The 24,648-nt window shown below is 45.4% G+C and overlaps 1 protein-coding gene across 1 annotated transcript; it reads right to left on the minus strand.

Annotated features, from left to right (window-relative positions):
* INPP5K (inositol polyphosphate-5-phosphatase K) lies at nt 1-23,666 on the minus strand. The gene is made up of 12 exons (XM_044672943.1): nt 23,549-23,666; nt 21,046-21,153; nt 20,640-20,748; nt 16,404-16,520; nt 15,901-16,076; nt 15,307-15,418; nt 14,408-14,517; nt 3,781-3,967; nt 2,434-2,571; nt 2,077-2,160; nt 1,679-1,783; nt 1-1,481 (listed from the first exon to the last, which is right to left on the minus strand). Exons 1-12 carry the CDS (start codon nt 23,590-23,592, stop codon nt 1,416-1,418), a joined length of 1,356 nt encoding a protein of 451 aa, XP_044528878.1. The 5' UTR covers nt 23,593-23,666; the 3' UTR covers nt 1-1,415.
* Nucleotides 23,667-24,648: the final 982 nt, after the last annotated feature.

The raw sequence follows: 24,648 nt of genomic DNA on the forward strand, positions 1-24,648 counted from the left end.
TAAAAGCCACATCTCTATTCTCAAATGTAACAGACACAGATGCACAGACTGAAGTCGCTGGGCTCAGCAGCAAAATTTCCCTGGGGAGCCAGGGCAAGGACAACAGAAGCAAGGGGAGTTGTTGACATTTGAGGCTTCCAAAGGAGAAATGTGGAGCAGCTACTGGCCTGGAGCACCCCTCAGTGAGCTTCTATGTAGAGAGTGGAGCTCTGTGTTCATGGAATCCACCCCCTCTGTGGGCCTTCAGGAAGGAGGGAGGAAAGAACTATAGTGATGTTACACAAAGTGGGCTCCCTGAGATGTTCCTTCCTATGACTCTAAGGCAGAGTGGGGAGTTAAAGAAAAGGTGCCACTGACATCCCCAATGTTGAGGGTGGAGCTACAGGACCACTCCAAAATTTTAAGATGGTACCTAGAGAGGAATGTTTTCTAAAGATCCCCAGAAGACCTTAACTATCAGCTTGCCCAGTCCATGAGGGGTCCCCAAATCATTTCCTGTGGGCTAGTAACTCATAATACAATGATGCTATGTGAATTGGCCTGTGAGGCTTAATTGTTGGGGTGAAGTATCACTCAGAAAGCTGGAAAAAGGTAGGGTCACAGGGCTCAGGGCAGCAACTCTTAAGAGTTCCTCCTTGTCCATTCAACCCCACTAAGAGGGAAGGTTGAAGCCCCAGCTGTCTCTCAGCCATAAGCAGGAGGCATCAGAATTGGGACCCCCCCCCACCAATGACCTCAGGTTGTGTCTCAATGCTAAAGGATTTCCTGATCCAGAACCCCCTTGAAAAGATACTCAGCAATCCGCTACTATACCAAAGTTACACTAATTATCCATGCTGAAGGGCACATTGGGACATATCCATCACTATGCCACCCCTGCCCTGCCACTGGAGGAGGGAATATGCTGCCAAGATTCCAAGATTCCTCCTAAAACTTGGAAGGCTGCTGCCAACTGGTTAGAGGATCCTGTACAAATGTATGTCTCCATCCCTGCTAGCCAGAGTCCTGGAGATGGAGCCATAGGAATGTGGGGCAGGTGCCAGCTGGGGCATGTGGCTGGCAGCCCCACTGAGGGCATTGTGAAGGCAACTGGCCCTAGCTGGGTTAAGGGGCAGGGTGGGGAGGAGGCCAGGAAAGGAAGGAGGAGAGCATAAAAGAATCCCCCGTCACTCGGTTGACTGTGCTTGAGTCTCCATGGCAGGTGGACTGGCTGGCCTCATCCATATCCTGGTAACTGAAACCTCTATTAAAATGGTTAATCCCAGTTCTGGATGGGGAACCAGGAGGTGTGGAGGGGAGGCAGGTGGGCTGTTCTGCACGGCCTGCCCTTATCTCGGGAGAGCTGGACCCACAAACAGCAGTCATGGTGGGGCCCGAGGAGGACAGGGGGAGAGCTGTGAGGCATTCATCCTGGCTCAGTACATCAGTGGATCGCCTTTCTTTTCTCTCCAGTCTTCTGGAGTCAGGTTATTTCTACAGAGCTGGGAGGAGAGATGAAATGGTGAGTAAGTGCTTGGGGGGAAAAGACCATTCTGCCCCATCCTACCCACCTGCCCACCTCTCAGAGTGGCTGCTTTTCCCCAAGCTCTGGAAACACCATGAGCCATCACCTCTCACTGGACCCCAGATGAACCCCTCTCTCCTTTCTGGGCAGCTCCAGGACAGAATCAGCTCTTACCTGGAAGGGTTCACTCAGTCCCACTATAGCCTTCAGGTTGCTACTATAGTAACTGAGAAGAAACTCTCCCCCTTCCTCTGGGAAACCGCTAGCATTGATATATACCTGGAAGAAGGAAGCAGAGAGGGAATGCAGTGTCTGCTGGAGGCCTGGACACTTCCCCATTTGCTACTCTAGTTCCCAGGCTTTCAAGGAAAGTCTCTGGCTCTTGGACCCCCGGGTGCCTCTAAGGGAAGGGTTTGCTCAGTAACTCCTGCCAGCTGAGCAGCATTTGAACCCATTCCAGGCATGTGGGGAGGAAGCAGGGTCCTGGGTAGAGAGACCAGCTTGCTCATGGGCCAAGGTCTCTCTATAGGGCCAACCAGCTCCTGAATGGGCATGGGGGTAGTGGTGGATACCTGGTAAAGGCCTTTTTCTGAGGATACCAGGTTGTCCTTGACCCAGGCATAAGTCACACAGTCCTTCAAGTGGCGGATCACGACCTGGAAGCCAAGACACAGAGCTGGGGTTAATCCAGGCCTAAGACCAGTGACACAGACAAAGGAGCCCATGGCTTGGCTGGTCAGGACAAGCCATGGCAAATGCTGGATGCCCAGTGGGGCTGCTTGAGGGTCCATAGTTTGCACTGGATGTAGGTATGGACAGGGCCTTCCCTCTGACCCCCAATGCTCCAAGGTCCTGAGTCTAAAAAGGGATAGAGGCCCTGGAAAAACATCTCTGTGGGTGGGCAGCAACCCCCAGTCCCACCTTGTTACCTTGTGGAGGCCAATCCAGTCCCAGCTGCTGCTTTTGAAGTCAGGACTCCGGTTATAGCTGACCACCAGATCATAAGGCGTGATCCACCGGCCCTCAGGAATCAGGGTGATTGGTGTGGTTAGCACTAGGGACTTCAGCTGGACATGACAGGAGCGAAGCTGTGGTCATTAAGCATCCTCCTAACCTGGGGGATAGGGTTGAACTCTTCCTGACAAGGTTCTCCCCCCATTGGGGCATGGAGCAGCAGAGGGCACCAATGGTGGGGGTGTCACAGGAACTGGCTATGAAGGTGAGAAGAAACCATCTGACCAGGCCCTGCAAAGGAGGCCCAGGGGCTTACTCTCAGCTGTTTTACTAGGAAAAATGCCACCTTCAAAAGAGAAAAGCCATGCAGTCTGGGGGATGGAAAGAGGAGGCAGTCCTCTGAGAAAACAGAGGGACAACTGGGTAGGCAAGAAGCACCAGGGCACAAGAGGACCTAGGGAGTGGGGGGAAGACTATGGTCTTAATTGCTTCCATTTTTCCAGAGAAGAGCAAGTAAAGTTGTTGGAGAACTTTATTTTTCTTTTCTTTTTTAAACCCTTACCTTTTCTCTTAGCATCAATTCTATGCTCCCCCTCCCCCCCAATAAAATCCTTCCCTTCCATCTTAGAATCAATACTGTGTATTTGGTTCCAGGACAGCAGAGCGGGAAGGACTAGGCAATGGAGCTTAAGTGACTTGCCCAGAGTCATACAGCTAAGAAGCCATATTTAAGGCCATATTTAAACCCAGGACCTCCAGTCTCTGGGCCTGGTGCTCAATCCACTGGGCCACCCAGCTGCCCCCCATAGTATCAATTCCTAAACTGAAAAGTGGCAAGGGTTAGGCAACTGGGATTAAAAGACTTGCCCAGGGTCACACAGCTAGGAAGTATGTGAGGTCATATTGGAACCCAGGACCTACTTATATCCAGTGGCTCTCTGTCCACTTAGCCACCTTGATGCCTAGGGGACTTTACTTTTCACAGAAGGGGAAGAGGCCTGGCTTTGAGGGCAGATTAAAATAATTAAAACTCTTCTACTGGGACAGGCATGAGAGCCTGATTGGCACTTATGGAATCAAGAACAACCTGAAGGTGATTAGGACAAGGGAGGCTCCTACAGACACTTGGGAGGGTTGGCTTAGGCCCAAGAGGAAGAAGACCTCCTTCACAGAACAGTTAACAAATGTTAATGGCCTGTTGGATCTGCAAGGAGGACGGGAGGAAAAACAACAGCCAGCTCCCTTTGCCCATTTCTTTGGGGTTTCTATTGGGCTTGAAGACATTGGGCTTGGTCTAGGCTGTACAGGAGCAGGAAGCTCACCTCCATTTCAAAGGTCCCCGTGACTGGCTTATGGTCACTGACTTTATACTGCATATAGCTTTGGTAATTCTTCAATACCAGAGAGAAGAAGCGCTCAGGTTCTGTTAAGTTGTCACATTTATTCTGGAGCTTTTGATTCAGCCTCCAAAGGATTCGGTCAGTCCACGCTGGTTTGCGCTTTTTCTCACTGAACTCATAAGGAAGAAGGAGAAAGGGAGGATAAGGAGGAGTCAAGGGTGACAACAGCAGGAGTAAAATGCTAGACCATCCCAATTATGTTGACTAGAGTTAGTAAGAGCCCCTAATGCCAGGGATCATCAGGTATAAAGATCCCATGTTGAAATTACATTGCCCATCAATGGAATCCTAAGATTTCAAAGATTCTGACTCAGAAATCATTGGTAAGTAATTCCAAAATCTCTGCCTTTTAAACCAAAGCAACATCCATTATACCCAAGAGTAAAGATTAGTCCCAGAGAGGAGTCATCCTGCTAGTACTGGTGAGCATCCCCATCAAGGGCTGGCCCAGAGTGACATGAGGGCCTGGAACGGTCCTTGAAGCTTAAGGTTTTCTTCTCCTTCTCCCTTTTCCCTGACCTTCTTAGTAAAGGTCTTCAATTTCTACTTTATAGAGAAAACAGAGATCAGTCTTTATGGGCTATCTTCTCTATCTCAAAAGCCCTAGACATCATCTCCTGTTCTCTCCCTTTTACTCTATAATGATTCTCCCTGATAAGGCCAAGATTTGCACTTACCCTTGGTTCCCTCTCCTCAATCTCCCCTTGTAGACAGATGACCTACACAATCACACTCCACCCCTAATCTTCAATCTCTCTTCTTTACATCTCTTCTATCTCTCTTCTGTTTCACAGCCAAACTCTTAAAAAAAGTTATTCTCAGGATAAGTGCAGAAAATCCTGGAAAGACTTATATGAACTGATGCTAAGTGAAGTGAGCAGAACCAGGAAAACATTATATACAGTAACAAAAATATTGTACCATAAACAACCATGGAGGACTAAATCATTATCAGCAGAACAAGGTTCCAAGATAACCACAAGGGACTTATGATAAAAAATGCTAACCACAGTCAAAGAAGGAAATATTGGAGCCTGAGTGTAAATCAAAGCATGCCGTCCTTCCTTTTATTTCCTTCATGAGTTTTTTATTGTATGTGAAATGTGTCCTCTATCATGGCATGGGGAATATGGAAATCCATACTACATCATATAACCTATAACAGACCATTTACCACCTCAAAGGGGGGGAGGTTAGAAAAAATCTGAAGTGCAAAATGTCAAAAAAATTATAATTAAAAAATATAAGAAAGTCAAAAAGTAAATCTATACTCACTGCTTCCACATTCTCTTCTCACTTTTCGACTCTTTGCAACTTAGTATCTAACCTCATCACTTTGCTTTTTTCATAGTTGCTAATGAGTTCTTTATCTTCCATCTTAGAATTATTACCCTGTATAGGTTCTAAGACAGAAGAGCAGTAAGCCCTAGGCAATGGAGGTTAAATGTCTTGCCCAGAGTAACACAGCTAGGAAGTGTTTGAGGCAAGATTTGAATCCAGGGCCTCCTATCTCTGGGCCTTGGTGCTCTATCTACCGAGTTTCTTGGCTGCCCCCTGCTAATGAGCTTTTCATCATTAAATTCTTGTGGCCTTCTTTACAACACTTGACTGTTGCCCACTTGCTCTTTCTGAGTAATTTTTGCTCTGAGTTTCTATTACTCTGTTTTCTCAAGGTTCCTCTCTAATTCCTTTATGTCCCCTTTATTAGAATAGCATCCATATGCCATCCCTTAATTGTGAATACATCCCAATACAATCCAACTCATGTTTTGGGTCATCTTCTCTCTTTTCCCTATCTCTTGGTCATCCTGGTTTCAACAATCCCATCTCTACAGATTACTCCCAGATTTATATATTCAGTCCTACTCTCTCTCCTGAGATCCAGTTCCATTTTTGGAATTTCCATCTGGATGTCCTCACAGGCATTTCAAACCCAACCAATCCAAAACAGAACTCATTAACTTCACTCTTTCCCTGCTAACTCATCATTCTTCGTAACCTTGGAGTTTCTGTCATGGGCACTGTCATCCTTCCTGGATTTGTGATCCTTGAATCTTCACTCTTCCTCATTACACATATCCAATTAGTTGCCAAGTCTTGTTGATGCTACCTCCCTTTTTCTCTTCTCACACAACTAAACTGCTAATTCAGGTCTTCATTATCTTTCTTCTAACCTATTGCAGCAGCCTCCCAACTGGTCTCCTTGCCTCCAGTCTCTCTCCTCTCCAATCTATCCTCCATATAGCTGTCAAAGTGACTAAAGTTAGACCAAACAGGTCTAATCGCATCATTCCCCTGTTAACTTTAGTAACACTTTATTACTGCTAGCACCAAAACGATTTTTTTTTTCCTGCTTGGCATTTCAAGTCCTTCTCTACTTAACTCAAACTGACCTTCCCAGTCTTATTACTCTTTACTCCTCTTCATGTGCTTCATGGTTCAAGGAAACTGGCCTTAATGTTCTTCAACCGTGGCACCCCATCTCCCACGTCCATACTTCAGCACTCCCTGTCATCCATGTCTATCTTTCTCTCTTTCCCTCTCTCTTAGAATGTATAGTTTCCTTCAAAGTTGAAGTGTCCTGTACAGGCTTTTCTTGACCCCTCCCTCCTACTATAGGATTTTCTTGACCCCTCCCTCCTACTATAGGAGTCATCACTCCAAAAATCACCTTACTTTTATTCTGGACATACTTATTCAGAATGGACCAAAAATCTTAACACAATTTTAAGCTTTTGTAACTTAAAACTACTCTAAGACTTTTAAAAAATTCAATTTCATTTTTAGGTAGGTCTGCACTCTCTTTGTCTCACCCTTCTCTCTAACTCCTCATACAGAGAAAACAAGAAAAACAAAATCAGATACAAATATATGTTGTCAAAGGAAATACATTTCTGCACTGGCCAAGTCCAAAAAAACCAACTCCATGCAGGCTTCAATCTGCCCTTTGGGTCCTTTTCCTCTTCATCAGGAAGTGGGTAGCAGCCTGTTTCATCATGAATTCTCTGAAATCCTGGTTGGTTTTTTTATTCATTGGAGTTTATAAGTCTTTCAAAATTGTTTTTACAATATTATTACTGCATGATTTTTTCTTTTGGTTCTTCCCACTTCCCTTTGTATCAATTCATACATGACTTCCCAGGCTTTTCTACAATCAACCTCATATCATTTTTTAAAATTTTACTTATTTTTTTCAGTTATATGTAGAAACAATTTTGGACCATTGTTTTCTGACATTTTAGGATTCAGATTTTCTCCTCCTGCCCTTTCCCTGAGGCAGTAAATAGTCTGGGATAAATTATACCAGTGCTTTCATGCAATTCTTCATCATTTCTTAAAACTATAAAAATATTTCATTGAATTTAAAGACAATTTGTTCAGCCATGTCCCGTTTAAGGGGAATCCCTTCGGTTTCCAATTTTCTTTTTTGCCACCACAAAAATGGTTGCTAAAAATATTGTTGTGCATCTAGACCCTTTTCCTCTTTTATCTCTTTGGGGCATAGATCTAATAGTGTTATTGTGAATAATCAAAGATTATACTCAGTTGAATAGTTATGAGGAAATAGTTCCAAATTGTTTTCCAGAATGGCTGGACCAGTTCATGGATCCACCAGCAATTCACTAATGTCTCTGTTTTTCCGTAGCCCCTTGAGAATTTGTCATTTTCATTTTTGTTGACTTTGCCAATCTGAGAGGTGTGAAGTGATATATAAGAATAGTTTTTATTTGCATTTCTCTAATTTTCAGTGTTTTAGAGCATTTTTTCCTATGGCTATTGATGGCTTGGTTTTGTTCCTTTGAAAACAATTATATCCTTTGACTATCAAATGGGGAATAGTTCTTAATATTTTAACTTTAGATTAGTTCTCTATGTAATTGAGCTATGAGGCCTTTATCAGAGAAACAGTGCAAAGTTTTGCATTTTTTAAAATCACTTGCCTGCTTCTTTTCTATTTCTTTAAAACCTTTATCTTCTGTAGTAGAATCAATAAAAGCAATAAGGCTAGGCAATTGGAGTTAGGTGATTTGCCCAGGGTCACACAACTAGGACGTGTCTTAAGTCAGATTTGAACGTAGGACCTCTTCACTCCAGCTCTGGGGCTCTTTCCACTGAGCTATCCAGCTGTTCCTAACTACTTCTCTTTTAATTTTAGCTACACTGATTTTTCATTTTCCCTAAATTTCTGAAGCACTCTGTGGTTTATACTATCTTTCTCACAGGCCCTTTGAAGACAAGGATTATTTCACTTGTTTTTATCCCTGGTCCTTAGCTCAATGTCTGACATAGAAGAGATCCTTAATAAATGCTCTGATTGATTTATTCCTTTAGACAATTTACTCAAGTAGCCCAAAGGAAGTAAACCTCCTCCCTGCCTCCAATTCTTTGCATCACCCACCGCCTCTACAAAATATCAGCCTCAGGACCTTTACCCTTCATGGTTTCCCTCTCTTAGGCTGGGTGAGTAAGGTTCAAAATGGAAATGGAGACTACAAGCCAATCCTTCTAGGGTTGTACAGATTGGAGAAAGTATTCATAGTTGTCATACTGCTATCTCCATGACTATCCCCTTCAAGGGCCATTTCCCCCCCTCTATTTTAAATAATTATTAAGCAACGAGAATTCTAGACTCAAAGAAAGAAATAAGAATGGTAGGGAGAAAATTGGCTTCTGTCCTTTTGTGGTTTTTAAAGACTGGTTTGGAGTGGTTTTGGCTTTCACTGCTACTAAACTGCCATCTTGGCTCTGCCCCTAGTAGGGGAAAAATTGGGAAAAGAAAGAGAATGATGCAAGAAAATTATGAAAAGAGATTCAATAACTTGGTAGGGGGCACAAAAAATACTGAAGAAAAGAATTCCTTTAAAAGAAAACTAGTGGAGCAGTGGGGTACCATAGGAGATAGAACACTAGGGCTGGGGTCAGGACTTGGGTTTAAATCTGGCCTGAGACTTGCTAGCTGTGTAATGCTGGGCAAGTCACTTATCCCCAATTGCCTAGCCCTTACTGTTCTTCTGCCTTAGAATTAATACTAAGACAGAAGGTAAGGGTTTAAAAAAAAAAAAGCCATTAGGCCAAATGAGAAAAAAGTTACAAAAGCCCATTGAAGAAAAGTGATTCCTTAAAAATTTGAATTGGGCAAGTAGAAGCTACTGACTCCATGAAATATTAAGAAACAATATAATAAAATAAAAAGAATGAAAAAAAATGTGAAATATTTCACTGGATCAATACCTGACCTAGAAAATAGATGGAGAAAACCATTTAAGAATTATTTGACTAGGGGGCAGCTAGGTAGTTCAGTGGATTGAGAGCCAGGCCTGGATAAGGGAGGACCTGGATTCAAATCTGGCATCAGACACTTCCTAGCTATGTGACTCTGGGCAAGTCATCATTCAATCTCTATCACCTAGCTATTAATGCTCTCCTGCCTTGGAACCACTACACAGTATTGACTCCAAGACAGAAGGTATGGGTTAAAATAAAAAAAAGAATTATTGAACTATTTGAAAGCCATGATCAGAAAAAGTGCCTACATATCCTATTTCAAAATAGTTATAAGGGAAAACTATCCCATTATCTTAGATCCAGAAGGTAAAATAGAAATTGAAAGAATTTATCAATCACTTCCTCAAAGAGATCCCACAATGAAAACTCTCAAGAATATAATAGCCAAATTATTGTGTTCCAAAGTCAAGGAGAAAACATTGCAAACAACCAAAAAGAAACAATTCAAATGTCAAGAAGCCATAGTCAGGATCACACATGATTTAGCAGCTTCCACATTAAAGGAGCAGAGAACTTAGAATATGATATTACAGAGGGCAAAGGAGCTAGGATTACAACCAAGAATAAGTTACCCAGCAAAACTGAATATAATCCTTCAGGAGAAAAAATGGATATTTAATGAAATAGAGGTCTTCCAAGTACAGAGCTGAATAGAAAATCTGATTCTCAAATACAAGACTCAAGAGAAGTATAAAAAGGCAAACATAAAAGAGTAATTATAAGGGACTCAATGGAATTAAACTGTTTACATTCCTATATGGAATTGATACATGTAACTCTTAAAAGAGTTTCATCTTTATTAGGGCAGTTAGAAGAAACCAGCATAGACAGAGGGCAGCAGTATGAGTCAATAAAGTAGGAGTGAGAAAGAATGATGCATTGGGAGAAATGGGAAGGAAGAGGCTGAATGGGACAAATTTTGCTAAAAGGTACTATAGAAAATGAAGTAATATGAAAAAAACAAACCACTTTATCTTTTGTCTTAGTGTGATTTCTAAGACAAAAGAGTGGCAAGGGGTAGGCAGCTGGGCTTAAATGACTTGCCCAGTGTCCCAGTTAGAAAGTATCTGAAGCCAGATTTGAAACCAGGTCCTCCTGACACCACACTGGTGCTCTATTCACTGTGCTACCTAGTTGTCCCAGTATTAAAACATTTTACAGCAAGTTTCTCTAATAAAGACCTCATTTCTCAAGTATATAGGGAATAGAATCAAATTTATAAAAATAGGAGCCATTCCCCATTGATAAATTTATAGTTAAAGGATATGAACAGGCAGTTTTCAGAAGAAATTCAAGCTATATATAGTCATGAAAACATGCTCTAGATCACTATTGATTAAAGAAAGACAAATTAAAACAACTTCACACCTATTGGAAATAATCAGTGTTAGAGAGGATAAGGGAAAATAGATACATTAATGAACTGTTGGTGGAGTAGTGAATTGATCCAACCATTATGGAGAATATTACAGACATGCCCTAAGAGCTATAAAACTGATAACCTTTAATCTAGCAATAAAACTAGTAGGTCTGTACCCTAACTGGATCAAAGAAAAAGGTCCTATACATACCAAAATATTTATTGCAGCTTCTTTTATGGTGGCAAGGAATTGGAAAATGATGGAATGCCCATCAGTTGGGGAACTGCTGAACAAGTTTGTGGCATAAGCTTGTGATAGACTACTATTGTGCTCTAAAAAAGGACAAGGGGTGGTTTCAGAAAAACATGGTAAGACCTATATGAACTGAAACAAAATGAAGTGCCAAGAACTAGGAGATCAATGCACAGTAACAGCAATGTTGTAACAATGCTCAACTGTGAAAAACTAGGCTACTCTGATTAATACAATGATCTAAAACAATTTCAAAGGGCACATGATGAAAAAATGCTCTCCACCACCAAAGAGAGAACTGATGAACTCAAGAGTACAAATTGAAGTAAAATTTTCTTGTTGGTTTTTTGGCTTTATTATTCTTTTGCAATATGGCTAATATGGAAATATATTTTGTATGACTTCACACAAGTAAAACTGATATAATATGGTTTGCTCCTCAGTGAGTGGGAAAGGGATGGGAAGGAAAGGATCTGGTAGTCAAAATTTAAAAAGACTAAAAATGAATTTTTATATGTATATTTATAAAGACGGCTTAGCTTTCCTTTCCCTTCTTCATCCTCATACTATACATAGCAACAAGAAACTAGAAAGTTGCTGGGCATATAGTGGGCACTCCCTTCCAACTTGGTAATTAATCTTTTGCAGAAGCCATGCAATGAATTCATGCTCAAGTTTAGCTCCAGGAAGAATTTTATTTCTGTAGATGAAAGTACTTCTCTTGTCTAAAAATATGAGATATCTATTCTGCATGTTTTTTTCCCTTTCAATTGTTAGAAAATCCCAAAGTCCAATTTATTGGCCAAATGTAACAATTAGATCAGTTCTAGTGTCTGAAAATGTCATCACTTCTCACTTGAGATGGATTCTGCTTAAAAATGTCAGTTGTCTTCTGTCTTTGGGAATGAGGAAGGAATGGGTCTTAAATAAAAGCATTAATCTTTCCATAGTCATTCTTCTGCTAAGAAAACCACATTGCCTCTTCCTGCCTTCTGTAACAAAATCTAACTAATCTATGCCCTAATACTCTCCAGTGGCTCCCCTTCTTCCCTCCTCCCTCCAGGCTAGCTGCCTGTCATTATCCTGGCACCTCAGGTCTCCCCTCAGTCAGGGCAATCTGCTACCCAGGCTCCTCAAAGGCTTTTCTTTCCTCCTTTCCTCTCTAAGCCATTTTATACACATCCTCCCTGCCATAGTCCAGGCTCCGGTCCTCCAAGTTTGATAAATGCTGCTGATGGACTAGGATGCTCTTCTTTCTTTCTGCAAAGTTGTGTTCTATTCTCCTGCAGCCAATCTCTGCTTCATACCCATCCTTCCTTAACACTGGCCTCCCACCCTTTATCCCAGGCTTCTAGTTGGCCATTTGTTCTCATAGATCCTCAGCACTGAACTACAATATTCTGAACTATGATGAGGATTTGTAAAAGTCTGTGGTTATCTCCATGGCTTTCACCTTTGGGGATCAGGTTTGGTGTGTACCATTAGATTGGCTGCTTCACAAAGTCTTCTTTCATCCTTCCTCTTTAGTTCTATGAAAGGGAAAATCTCAGCCTACATGACTGGATTGACCCCTCTTCCTTCTTGGGTGGGGTGAGGGGGTGGTCCTTCCAGACACAAGGTGTCTCTTGGCTCTGACTGCAGAGGGTCCCCTGCACCTGCCTGTTCCTTACCTTACAGACTGCCAGGCAAGTTCTACCATTCTTTCTCTTGTGATGGCCTGCTCCCCACCCTTGACCAGCTTCCATTCCCTGTGATATTTGTGGACCTACCCAAACCTGGGAAGGGGCTCTGACCTGTTATGGGAGTCATACTGTGCTCACACCCAACTTACTGCCTTCCTGCCTTCTGAGCTGGGGCTCAGGCTTCTGACAAGCCTGGCGGGGACTCTGCCACCCTTTTCTTTAAAGAAGGCTAGGAACCTGCTGATATAGTCACAATGAGAAGCTCTGCCTAAAAATTGGTAGTTAGAAACTGAAGGTCCAGGTACAACACCTCTGCACTAATTGGGATGCTGCTGTACCCCAGACCAGCACTACCTGAAGCACACAGACACATGGGACTCCCACTTAGAGAGGGTCAGAGGAGGCTTTAGGGTAATAACAAACATCTCTGACTGATTCCTTCAGACATATCTTACATTTGATTTGATCTTCACGACAATGCTGCAATGTTATTATTCTTGAGCTCAGAGCAGGGAAATGACCTGTCCTATTGATTAAAGTCAAAACTCAAATCCAGGATCTTTTTTTTTTTTTTTAAAACCTTACCTTCTATCTTAGAATCAATACTAAGTATCAGTTCTGAAGCAGAAGAGTGGCAAGGGTTAGGTAATGGACATTCAGTAACTTGCTTAGGAAGTGTCTGAAGCCACACTTAAACCCAGGATCTCCTATCTCCATGGCAGGATCTCTACCCAGTGAGCCACCTGGTTGTCCCAGGATCTTTTCTAACATCAAATTCAGTGTTCATTCTACTATACCAGGATGCCTCTGGGTGGAAAAAAGTCAACATTTTCATGCCTCTAGACACTACTTCATAAAATTAGTGTCCCTCCTTAAGTGAGATGAACTTCATCTCCTTTGGGAGTTAGTCTCTTATTGCCTTTTTTAACTTTATAATTTCTCTGTACCTTTGCATGTGGTCTATTTTTTTTAAAGTAACAAGCCACTGCTGAGAAATACGTATATTTTTTACTGTTCCCTTTCAGAGAATTCCATAAGATTTTCAAATCTAATTTGTCTAAGCCTGTTTAATCACTTTTACAGTTTCCTTTTATGCTTATGTTTCTGTTTGATTTATCAAGTTCTGAAAGAGGAACATTAAAGTCTCCTACAATTATGGTCCTGATGTCTTTTTGCAATCCAATTAGTTTTTCCTTTGTGAATTTAAATTCTTTCATTTAGTGCACAAATTTAATATTTCTTTGTTATGCCTTTAAGTAAAATGTAGTTTCTCCACTCACCTTCTCTTGATGTTGTAAATTTTAACTTTTGTCTTATCTGATAGCATGATTGCAACATATGCTTTCAAAAAACTGACTGATACATAGTATTCTGGACCAGCTTCTTATTCTTATACTTACTTTGTAAGTATCTAGAAGGCACCAGGTCAGGCAACAAGGAGAAGGTTCAACAATGGTCACTGGTCTAAGCTCCCACTTCCAGGGATTACTTTTTCACTGATTCCTAGGAAGGCTGGTGGCCAGATGAGCTACATGCAACTTGGAACTGTTTCCTTGCTTGGCACACTTTTCCCTTGGAGAGAAGACTGAGCTTACAGTCTCATCAGTCTCTCCTCCCTACTCTTGTGTAGAAGGAGAGGACCTTTGCATATCACTAACCTCTCTCAACTTCCACTTCTCCATGTGGATAAATCTGGGACAATTCTTTATGCTCCTATGTGACCATTGCCTTACAAGATGGGAAAGAAGCAAAGCTCCAGAAATATGACAATTGTTTCTATTCCTGCTCCTTTGAAAGTTCTTTTTTGGAGCTGCTGCTTCGATCCCTTGCTTTCCACATTCAACATCCTAGATTCCCTAGTCCCCTCCTCCAAGCATCCTCATTTCTTCCCAGCTAGTTCTCCTCTACCCTACACAATACCTCCCTGGGTCTTCTTTTGGTTGGCTAGTTCTGCCTTTGACCCCTCACCTGGAATCATATTCTTCTGAGTTGATGTCAAATTTAAAGGTTGGCTTGAAGAGCAGAGGGCCCTCCTGGAACTGTTGGAGCAGTGAATCGCACTTCTTAATCATGTTGAGCTACAGAGAGAAGATGATGCCTCATTGCCACATGGCTGAGCTGAAAGGATGCAGAAAACTGGGCAATGGCTGAGCACCAAAGCTTCAGTATGCGATTAGAGGGGATGCCTAGATGTGGCTTGCAGAGTAGTGGGGGAGAGAGTATTCAACCTCAGGTTTTCTCTGTTATCACTTTAAAGATATTATTTGATCCCCTGCCAAGGAAGGGACAAAATTTCTCAAGTGCTCCCACTTCTTCCTTTGTCATGTCTCTTTCAACCTACTGCCCTAGATAAAAGCAGCTGATGAGGTTCTGGATGTCTTCCTGGGAACAAACAGTTTACCTGTCTCAGAAAGGAAGACCACGTTCTCAGGGCAATCCCCCAAATAAGGGGAATCATGCCCTATAGAAAGAATATTCACTTAAGAGGCCTTGGCAGAGGTCAAAGGGAAAAGGGATGTCAGCTCAGAAACCAGGTATTTGGAGTCAGAAGAACACAGGGCAGGGGAGACAGAAATGACAGCATCTGAAGTAGCCTGATGCCAGTGGAGTGAAGAGCCTGCCCAGCTCTCACAGATGACACATCAGATTTAGTTGGGGCAGGAAGGCTCAGCCAGACAATTCTTAAAGTAACTGGGGAGCACATGGTGGTCAATCTCATGCACCTAAGACTGGGTAGAAATTCCCAAGGGTCAATCTTGGGAATAAGGGTGACAGGGAAAAACTGAGGATTTCTTGGACAACACCTTCAGACTGACCCTACCCCAGGTTTAGAGCCCAAGGAAACGCTTTTTTCCCTTATTCAGTACCTGATCCTTCTTCCAGAGGATGTTGTAGAGCCCTTTTCGGATGGATTCTTGGATAAAACATAACCCGAACTCTTCAATACGAAAGTTGAGGTCACCAAACCACAAGATGAGGCTTCAGAGAAAAAGCCAAAATGAGTATCATCAAAATGGAACCTGTGGACATCACTAGAGGTGCCAGCTCAAGCTATCATCAATATGGAGGGAAATGACTAAATGAGACAAGATAGAGAGATCATTATTTCCCTGTCATAGCTAGTCACTCAGCAAGGCCCAAATGGAAGCTGGGTAAATTTAGGCAGCTTCATGCCAGGAGACTCAAGTGTTGGACTTGAAGCATTTACAGCCCAGAAGGAGAGCCTAGCCCTACTCATGGCTACCACTGAGGAAGAAGAGAGGACTCAGCCAAGGAGGGAGGGGCAACCAAAATAGGACCCCACTTCAGGGAAAGGAGATCAGAAGAAATGGAGCCCTTTCTCTATAGACAAAGGGGCAAAAAGCTCTGGGAGGTGGGTGCAGGGACTAGCCACAGTTTAGGGGAATGGGGTAAACTGAGGAGAGTGCAGGGACCCAGCCAGTGGCTTCCTTCCCACTCACTCATTGTCCAGGATGTTAGGGATGTTGTCATTCTCAAAGCTCTGCATTTCCAGGATCTTGTCAAAGTCACTGAGCCGCTGGTCATTGTTGGTTAAATGGGCTGGCAGGTGGCAGTTGAGGAAACAGATGGCATAGCCATATATCCGAAGGCTGATGGAGACTCCCCCTTTGTTCCCCTGTCAGGGTAGAAGGGTGAGAGTAGCTGCCTATCTGTTCACCTTTAATCTCACCTGATTCTGTCCCAGAGGGGAGACAGCAGAAGGAAGGCAGAACTCCATCCCTCACCCCATTGGAAAGCTCTCCACCCACACACAGGCTAGTCCACTATCTCAAAAACAAACTCTCTGAGGATCTACAATATTCTGGAGGCTCTGGAAAGGACCTGGCAAATTCTTCTCACTCTGATTCTACCAAAAGCCCAGTTTATCTGCTTTGCTATAAAATCTCTTTTACATTTTTTACCCAGTCGTGCAGCCCTCGGACCAAACCCTACTCGGCCTTACCCAGTAACCATAGAGGCCAGTTCGAGTGTAGTTGGTATAGATGTCAGAAATGAAGGGCACATGCAGGCGCTTGACAAAGACCAGTAGGAGAAGTCCCTGCATTCTTATGGAGGTCACCTATGGGACAGGGGAAGGGGGGCACATTATTTCAGATGGCTCGCGGGACACATTCTAGTGCTTCCAGCTTCCCTCTTAGACCCCTGAACTCTCTTCCATTCACTAGCTTTGAGATAAAGACTACAATGCCTGGTTTCTAGATTCATCAAGATTGGCTTACTGTTTTTTGTTTGTTTTAAATAACCCTTACTTTCTGTCTTAGTAATAACTCTAAGATAGAAGGGGTAGGCCAGTGATGGTGAACCTATGGCACAGGTGTGGGCACCCAGCTCCCCACCCCCCCAGAGTTCATTTCTAGAAAGGCAGATGACATTTTTTCCCATCCCCCACCACTCTGCCCAGCAGCCCAAAGGGAGTGCACAGGGGATAAGGTGGGTAGCTCATAGTGGCAGAGCTAGAGGGGTACAGAGTGCTGGGCCGCTCCCCTTCCCCTTGCTACACTAACTGAGGTCATTCCTCACTTCACCCAGCCCTCTGCCCAGCAGCCCAATGGGAGTATTTCCTTCCTCTCCTGTGTAAGGTAAGGGGGAGCATCGCACGTGGTCTCTGGGGGAGGAGCCCATGTAGCCCTCAGTCTGGGGGGTGGGGCCTGGTACTCCATCTCTAAAAAGTTTGCCATCACTGGGCTAGACAATTGGGGTTAAGAGACTTGCCAGGGACATGTAGCTAGGAAGCATCTGAGGCCAGGTGTGAACCCAAGTCCTCTGGCTCCAGACTTGGTACTCTATTCACTGTGTACCTACCAGCCTCCAGGGGTCTACCCTGAGCCTGTGAGCTCATTCTCTTAAGAACTGGGAGAGGGAATAGGTTAAGAAACCCTTTCAACAACAATGAGTATCTGAACCTATCCCTGAATGGAGAATAATGACTCTATTCCATTTCTGCCAAATCCCAGTCAGAGAATCCTTGGTTGTAGCTGCCATTTTTCTTAGAGGCTCCCTGACCTATGTTAAGGGGTTCTTCTCCTCATCCTTACATTATATATCTAGGCTCCTGAGAATCTCTGATGTTCCTGGAGATCCCAGCTCTGGCAGAAGAACAGGGCCATGGAAGCGGGGAATAGAAGGAAACTTTTACTTAGGGTTCCTTAAATGTAAAGTCTGGAGGTGATTGGGTGTAGGGGAAGTTAAATATGAAGTAGTCCAGGAGGCCAGGGAGCAACTGCTAAAAGTTGAAGAGACACAAGGTCAAATGGGAACTATCAGTGTCCTAGCTAGGTTGGGGGAAAGAGTACAGCTAAAATATGCCAATATGGAGGGTCTGAGAAGGCGAGGCTCCCTCCCTTCCTCCCTCCCAAAAAGCAGCTATATTAAAGCAGAGGCCCCAAACCTCCTCTCAGTGACCATTTCCAGAGCACTCAACTCCCAGCTGAAGGAGGAAATCCCCTGGGCGGGAACATGTCCCTGGGCCTTCCAGGAATTATGAAACTTGATCTCTGGGCTCAGGGAGACTGGAAGAGGAAAACAAGTCAAAGTGGGCAAACCTCAAGAATGAGTGGGAGTTCAGATACCCAATTATAAGTCAATTGTTCAGGAGAATCTTCAACAATTCTGGTGTGAGGCGCATGTGACAGATCGAACTCAAGGATGGATGGGAACCAGTGAACAATCTATTATGGTCTGGGATGTTTCCAGCTTAATCCTAAAGCTCCTGGCAGCTCTGTAGCTTGGCTTCATCCCAATGGCAGCCACTCCTTCCTGGATGAGTGGAGACATGGGTGGGTGTCCTAGGACAAAGGCCTCCTTGCAGGTAACTCAGGGCAGGGCAGGGACAGACACAGACATGTTGAAAATAGATGAGACAGTGATCAGAGGAACGAGACCTCAGGGGGAACTTTTACCTTTCGACTGAAAGAAACGGGCAAAAACAGTGAGTATAACTGAGTTAGTAGGAAGAGGGAAGTGGAGAAATTAGGAGATCTGAGGGTGATGAACCTCAGCATTCAGAAGGAGCTCCTACCCACTTTCTCGTGTGTGTGTGTGTGTGTGTGTGTGTGTGTGTGTGTGTGTGTGTGTGTGTGTGTGTGTAGGGGGCCCAATTCCTGCTCCAGGGCTCAGACTGGCTCTTTCCCATCTCTTGACCAAGGCAATCTGAAGGTGGGGTATTTCCCACATCTTCCTCACTGGAGCCTGGCCCACCCAGGTTGACCTCCCTATCTCCTTCAGAAGTCAGTGATTAGAATGCAGTGGGGTGAAGTCATTTCCTTAGAACTGCTCTTACCAAGTTACTGTCAGTTTGAGGATGGGAGAGCCCAAGAAGCCCCAACTTTTTTGGGGGGGGGAGGTGTGGGGGTGTGGAATAGAGAAGTGAGAGAAGGTAGGAAGCAGCTCCACCCTGTGGCTAGTAGATGGCACAGTGCATTGGCTTCACTGGAAGGGGGATAGCCTCAAGTGTGATTCTTAAGGAACTACTGTGGGGTGGGGATGGATCTAGAGAACCATCCAGCAGCCCAAACAGCAGACCCAGGCTAGAAAACTGAAATTCCACCAAACTCTTAGGCTAGTAGGCCACAGCTCAAGTTTTCTTTCTGGAGAAATGGACAATCAGTAGGAGGAGAATAAGGAGATTCTGATATGGATCAGGGGAACCTTGAGGTGAGATGAGTGGAAGGTCATCCTGTACTTGGGGAAGAACCAGGGGCTCTCAGTTTAGCTTAACTGCCCTCTGATTCCCTCAAGGGTCTGCTAAGACCTAGAGTTAAATCCCTAGCCCTGCTCTGGGCTGACCAGTGTCCTGGAATATGATATGGCCCTAGTATGCTGGCCCTGGCATGGTCCCTGCTCTGGCCTGCAGGGCAAGCCACTGGTGCACAAGTCAGAAGGATTGGAGGACTGGTATCAGAGAAGGAAATCTGTGATGGGCAGAAACACCAAGTGGGTCAAGAGTATCTGAATGCTGGGGCAGCTAGGTGGCTCAGTGGATAGATAGGTCTAGAGACTGGAGGTCCTGTGTTCAAATCTGGCCTCAGACCCTTCCTAGCTGTGTGATCCTGTGCCACTTAACCCCCAATGCCTAGCCTTTATTGATCTTCTGCCTTAGAACCAATATACAGTATTGGTTCCAAAATGGAAGATAAGGGTCTAAAAAAACAAACCAAAAAAAGAGTTATCTGAGGCCTAATCCTGGAATTCTCCTAATTCTTCTAAAATCAAAATGTCAAACTGACTTGTGGATTTTGCTGGTACCCACTGAGATAAACTTGGGCAACACTGAACAGCCATTGAGGCAGCAGAGGACCAGGGGAGTGAGGGAAGTCTAGAGTTTAAAACAGGAACAGTACAAAAGATGTAGCCAGGGAAGGGGAGAAAAGGCATTAAGGGGCCCATCCCTGGTTCACTGGAGTCACAAGTCCCACCCAAACAGCAATTCTCAGATGCCACTGCAGCAAGCATGGTCCCTTTTTTGTCTCTTTCCCCACCCACCCAACTCCCAGAGATACAGAGACCACTTCTGGGGGTGGGGGTAGATGGCAGGAGGCAAGACATCCATTCAGAGTCAGTGCCTCCTCCTGCCACTAGTGAGGACAAAAGCTTTCAGAGGATGCCCAGAGGAAAAGGAAGTGTTTTTTAAGCTGAAGAGACAGAAATAGCTGATGACCCTTGACAATACTGGCCTCCCTCCCCTGGAGGGAGAAGCCGCAAAGCACAGCCCATAAGCTTTGGCCCTAGTGTAACAGGGGGAAGGCAGGGCAGGGGGAGGGTAGCCCTGCTTTGGTGTCCAGCCCCAAGCAGTTTGACTGTCCAGGAATGGTCCCCAACTTGGAAGAGTCAAGAGAAGTCTGTGGTTGGCCCTGCTGGCATGCCATATCTGTGGCAGTCAACAGGGAGACGGAGAGATGGAAGTGCCTCAATCTGGGCCAGGTGACAGAAATGAGGGAGCTAGGAGGGAAAAAACAGGGGCCCAGAATAACCCTTAGGCTGCTTCTCTACTGAAAGAAGCAAAGTGGAGGGGGAAAGGGGTCTGACCAGGTTTCCTGGGGCCTCTGCCAGAAACAGATCTTCCCAGCTCATTACCTCAAAACTAGCTGGGGAGTAGGCAAAGGAAAAGTGAGGAGCATTAACACTCCAAGTTTATTTCCCTCCTTCCCAGAGCCGAATCCCAGGATCACTCAGCAGTTACCTTGATATAACCCAGAGGGGCAAGCACATCCATTAAGAACTTGCTCCAGGGGTCTTCAAACGCCAACTCCGAAATGTAATTGATGATGCCAGACTTCATTTCCTGTAAGCTGACCATCCCAGTGGTCACTGTCTTTGCCATGAAATTTTACCCTATCCTTACCAAAACCCAGCAATGGCTAGGAGGAGCCCTGAATCTTCCCACTTGAAATATCCCCCCCTTGCTGGAGGGGACCCAGGGCAAGGAACATGCTAGTTGGACTCCTAAGAAGACCAAAGGTGGAAACACATGGACAAATGGGACAGTGGGGCTCTGGAGGCTCACTGTCCTTTGCCATCCCACCCTGACTCCCAGGTTTACTTGATTTCAGGATGAAGTGCATGAGTAATCCCTAACAGAAACTTACCCAATGACATACATGTCGATGTTCTCACATTCATTGTTTAGCAGAAGCAAGTCATTGAGGTTGGTTGGGGGTGTTGCACATGCCACATTCCAGGTTACGACATGCATCCTGTAGATGAAAGCTAAATGAGGCCACAGACCATGAGAAGTCAGAGAACAGGAAGAAGCCCTGACCTTCGATAAGTTGTCCTTCTGGGGGAATGGAGGTGTTAGGAGGATAGAATAGGAGATGGAAAGCTTTGACATCTGACTGGGGAGAAAAATGAGACCTGAATTGCAGATATTTCTCCTTTAGCCTTTTCCTCCAGAGCAGGAAAGCCTTATCCAGTGTACGAGCCATCTCTTCATAGATCTCTTCATCCGAGCTGATGTCTTCCACACAGGTGAGAAGTTGTACCACTTGCTGCTGGAGGAGTGCTCGACCAACAGAGCTGGTACTACTTACACTGGCAGAGCGATCCCGGGAGAGCAGGGGGGTCTCAGAGTCAGGCAAAAAACACAAGCCATCTCCTTTCTCCATGAGTATACCCAGCCACTTTGCCACAGAGTGGTCACTTATAAGTCCCTGAAAGAACCAAAATCCCCAGGAACACCTAAGGCCCAGCTGCCACTACTCAGGAAAAGTCCTGAGAGACTAAAACCAATAAACAACGTAGCATTTCTTAAGAGACTTAACAGCCAGTCCTGCTAAGTCTTTGAAAATGATAAGAAGAAACATGTGACCACCAGTTTTTGGTATATCTGGAATTTTCTCTGAGAGTCAGATGAAAGAACTTTCTACTCCTCCCCACTTTGGGTAAAGGCACTTGCTAAGTACTACCCTAGCCCCAACATATCCAGGGAGGGGCAATGGAATGCCCCCTCTCCAAATCCTAGAGGATTTCTGGGTTTCCTCCTCTGAGGCTTGGGAGGAACTAGAGGCAAGGGAAGGACATCAGAAGCCCACTACAGACCTGTCACTGAAACATGGTCACTGAGCTCCATATTATGCTGAGTATAATATAAGGCAGGCAGGGAGGCAAACAAAGTTTCTTAGGGGAATGAGAGCAATTCAAATTTGTTGGTACTTCATGATTTCTAAAAGTCTTTCCTTGAAGGTTTTCAAGGAAAATACAATTTTTACAGCTCAAGAAAAATGGACACAGGGAGAAGCTAAATGCCTTGTCACAGGGTCATACAGCCAGGAAATGGCAGAAACAGGACTTGTATCAACATCAGTTTCTGACTCCAGGTATAAACTATGGGCTAAGACCCTTTGGAAGAGAAGACAGGCTTACAGATTTATTGTAAAGGATCCCTGATATGCAAATCCATATAAAAGCTTCCATGCCTTACTATAGTATACTGCACACATATGTAGTAATTTTTCAAATGTTTGACCATACTGCTGTGATGAAAATGCATTAAAAAGTGTTGCTGAGGAGGCAGCTAGGTATAGAACCTGGTCTAGAGATGGGAAATACTGGGTTCAAATCTGACCTCAAATAAGTCTCCTAGCTGTGTGATTCTGGGTAAGTCACTTAAACTCCACTGCCTAGCCTTTACCACTCTTCTGCCTTGAAACTAATACACAGTATTGATCCTTTTTTTTTTTTTTTTAAACCCTTACCTTCTGCCTTAGAATCAATACTAAGTATTGGTTCCAAGGCAGAAGAAAGCCTCAAAAGAAAGTTTCCCCGTGTGGTCAGGGTAGGCCAAACTTGGGCCACTGGCTAAAGAACTCCCCCTGGCGTCCATCCCAGTGGCAGGTCCACACTCCGGCTCCTTTTCTTCCAGCCCTCTGGACTTTTTTCTCTGGCCCAGATCTCAGGGGGCCCTGCCACCAGGGTCTGTATACTCTCTTCCAGCTGCCTCTTCCCAGGGGGCTCGGTGACAAACAAACCCTTGATTTCCCAGACGAGCGATTAGGACCAGGAGCTGGAGCTTTCGAACCAGGCTCCCCTAACGGTGTTCCGAAGATCCCTGCGGGGTTGGGCAGGATTGGGGCCAGTCCAAAGCTGGAGGAAACTTTGGGGATGACACTGGGTCTTCTAGAATTCGCGATAAAACTCCCGGGGAAGACAAAGGGGCTCCGCAGACCTCGCGGGGGCGGCCCCAGGCTGGAGAGGTAGGCCGACTTCGGACCCTTGCCAAACGTGTGGGAGTAGCTCGGGTCCTCAGTTTCCCCATCTGTAAAATGGGGTTCAGGGTGCATGCCCCATACCTATCCACTTCTTAGGGCGGTGGTGAGAAGGGAGGGGAAGGGGAGGGGAAAAAGGGAGAGGAGAGGGGGGTAATCACACACCCACATGTCAGGACCAGCAAGGATCCCTCCCACAGGGCTCGTAGGGCCCCCGGGGAAGGGGAAGATGAGGGGGAGGGAAAAGAGGGAGAGGAGGGCCCACGCTTGCCACTCCCCCCACACCCACACGGCGGTGCCAGAGAGGACTACAGCGGCAGGGCTCCGCCGGTTCGCTGGGCCCTGAGGGAAGGGGAGACCCTCTCGCCCCGCCCGCGCCCCTCACCTGATCCTCTTGAGGTGCCTCATCTTTTTGACCGGCGGGTCCATGGCCACGGCGGCCCGGGGGCCTGTGACAGGGATGGGAGCCCTCGATGAGCCGCGACCGGAGCCTCCCCAAGCCCCGCAGCCGTTATCCCCACGCCCCTCTCCCCTCGCCCAGCCGGGCCAGCAGGGCCTTGCAGACCCGCAAGCAGGCAGGTGGACAGCAGGTCCCGAGGGCGTCTTTCTTGCCTGATGTTTTGTTTCTCTTCCGGCTCGGCTTCCGTAAAGAGGCGGGCCTTGGGTGCACGGAGGCTTCTGGGTGGGTGCGGGCGGGGAAAGGGGCGGAGCTTCCCGGAGAGCGCAAAAGCAAGGGCCGAGGCGGGACTTGGGGAAAAGGGAGGGGGACTGGGGCGGGGAAGGGAAGGGAGGGGGTCGGGAAAAGGGGGCGGACCTGTCTGTCACCTGGATACGACGCTACGCAGCCACCGCCAGTGTTCTTCCGGAACGGGACCCGACTCCCCAAGGCCCGGAACATGGAGCTCCCCATAGACTACAGTTCCCAACATGCTCCGGGACCCGAGGAGTCAAAGGTGGGAGGAGCGACTTCCGGTCATGCGCAGACTCGACTGCGGGGGGGCTCCCGAGACCCTGAACTCTAGCAATGCTTGTGCATTTTCCCAGCACAGAAATGCCTTGTTAACAATAAAAATTCCTCGTGCCAGTGCCAGCTCAGGATGCATGTGTCGCACAGAGGTTCTGACACCCCCCAACCCCCCGGAAAGTTCACTCCAGCAAAAGTGGACTTGGTCCGCTCGCCCTGATCTCACTGGACCTCCAGCCTCGACCGCTCTGCTTCATTAGAAACGCGGGCATACCAGAAACGAAACATTAAATACAGAGAAATCATAAATCTAGCCTTCGCTTACTTTAACACTACTCTACCTGTCCGGAAATGTTTGAAAAATCAAAATCAACCCAATAAATTAGGGGCTGTTTTAGGAAGGATTCACAGCAGAGTTCCTTAAAAATTATCACCTCTACTATAAATTGAGTGTTTTTACATTTTTAGGAGTGAGGAGTAGGAGTAAAAAGACACTCAAAGCTAAAAATCATAGAAGCCAC

This window comes from Gracilinanus agilis, chromosome 4 (genome assembly GCF_016433145.1).
Source record: "Gracilinanus agilis isolate LMUSP501 chromosome 4, AgileGrace, whole genome shotgun sequence".
Taxonomy (NCBI): domain Eukaryota; kingdom Metazoa; phylum Chordata; class Mammalia; order Didelphimorphia; family Didelphidae; genus Gracilinanus; species Gracilinanus agilis.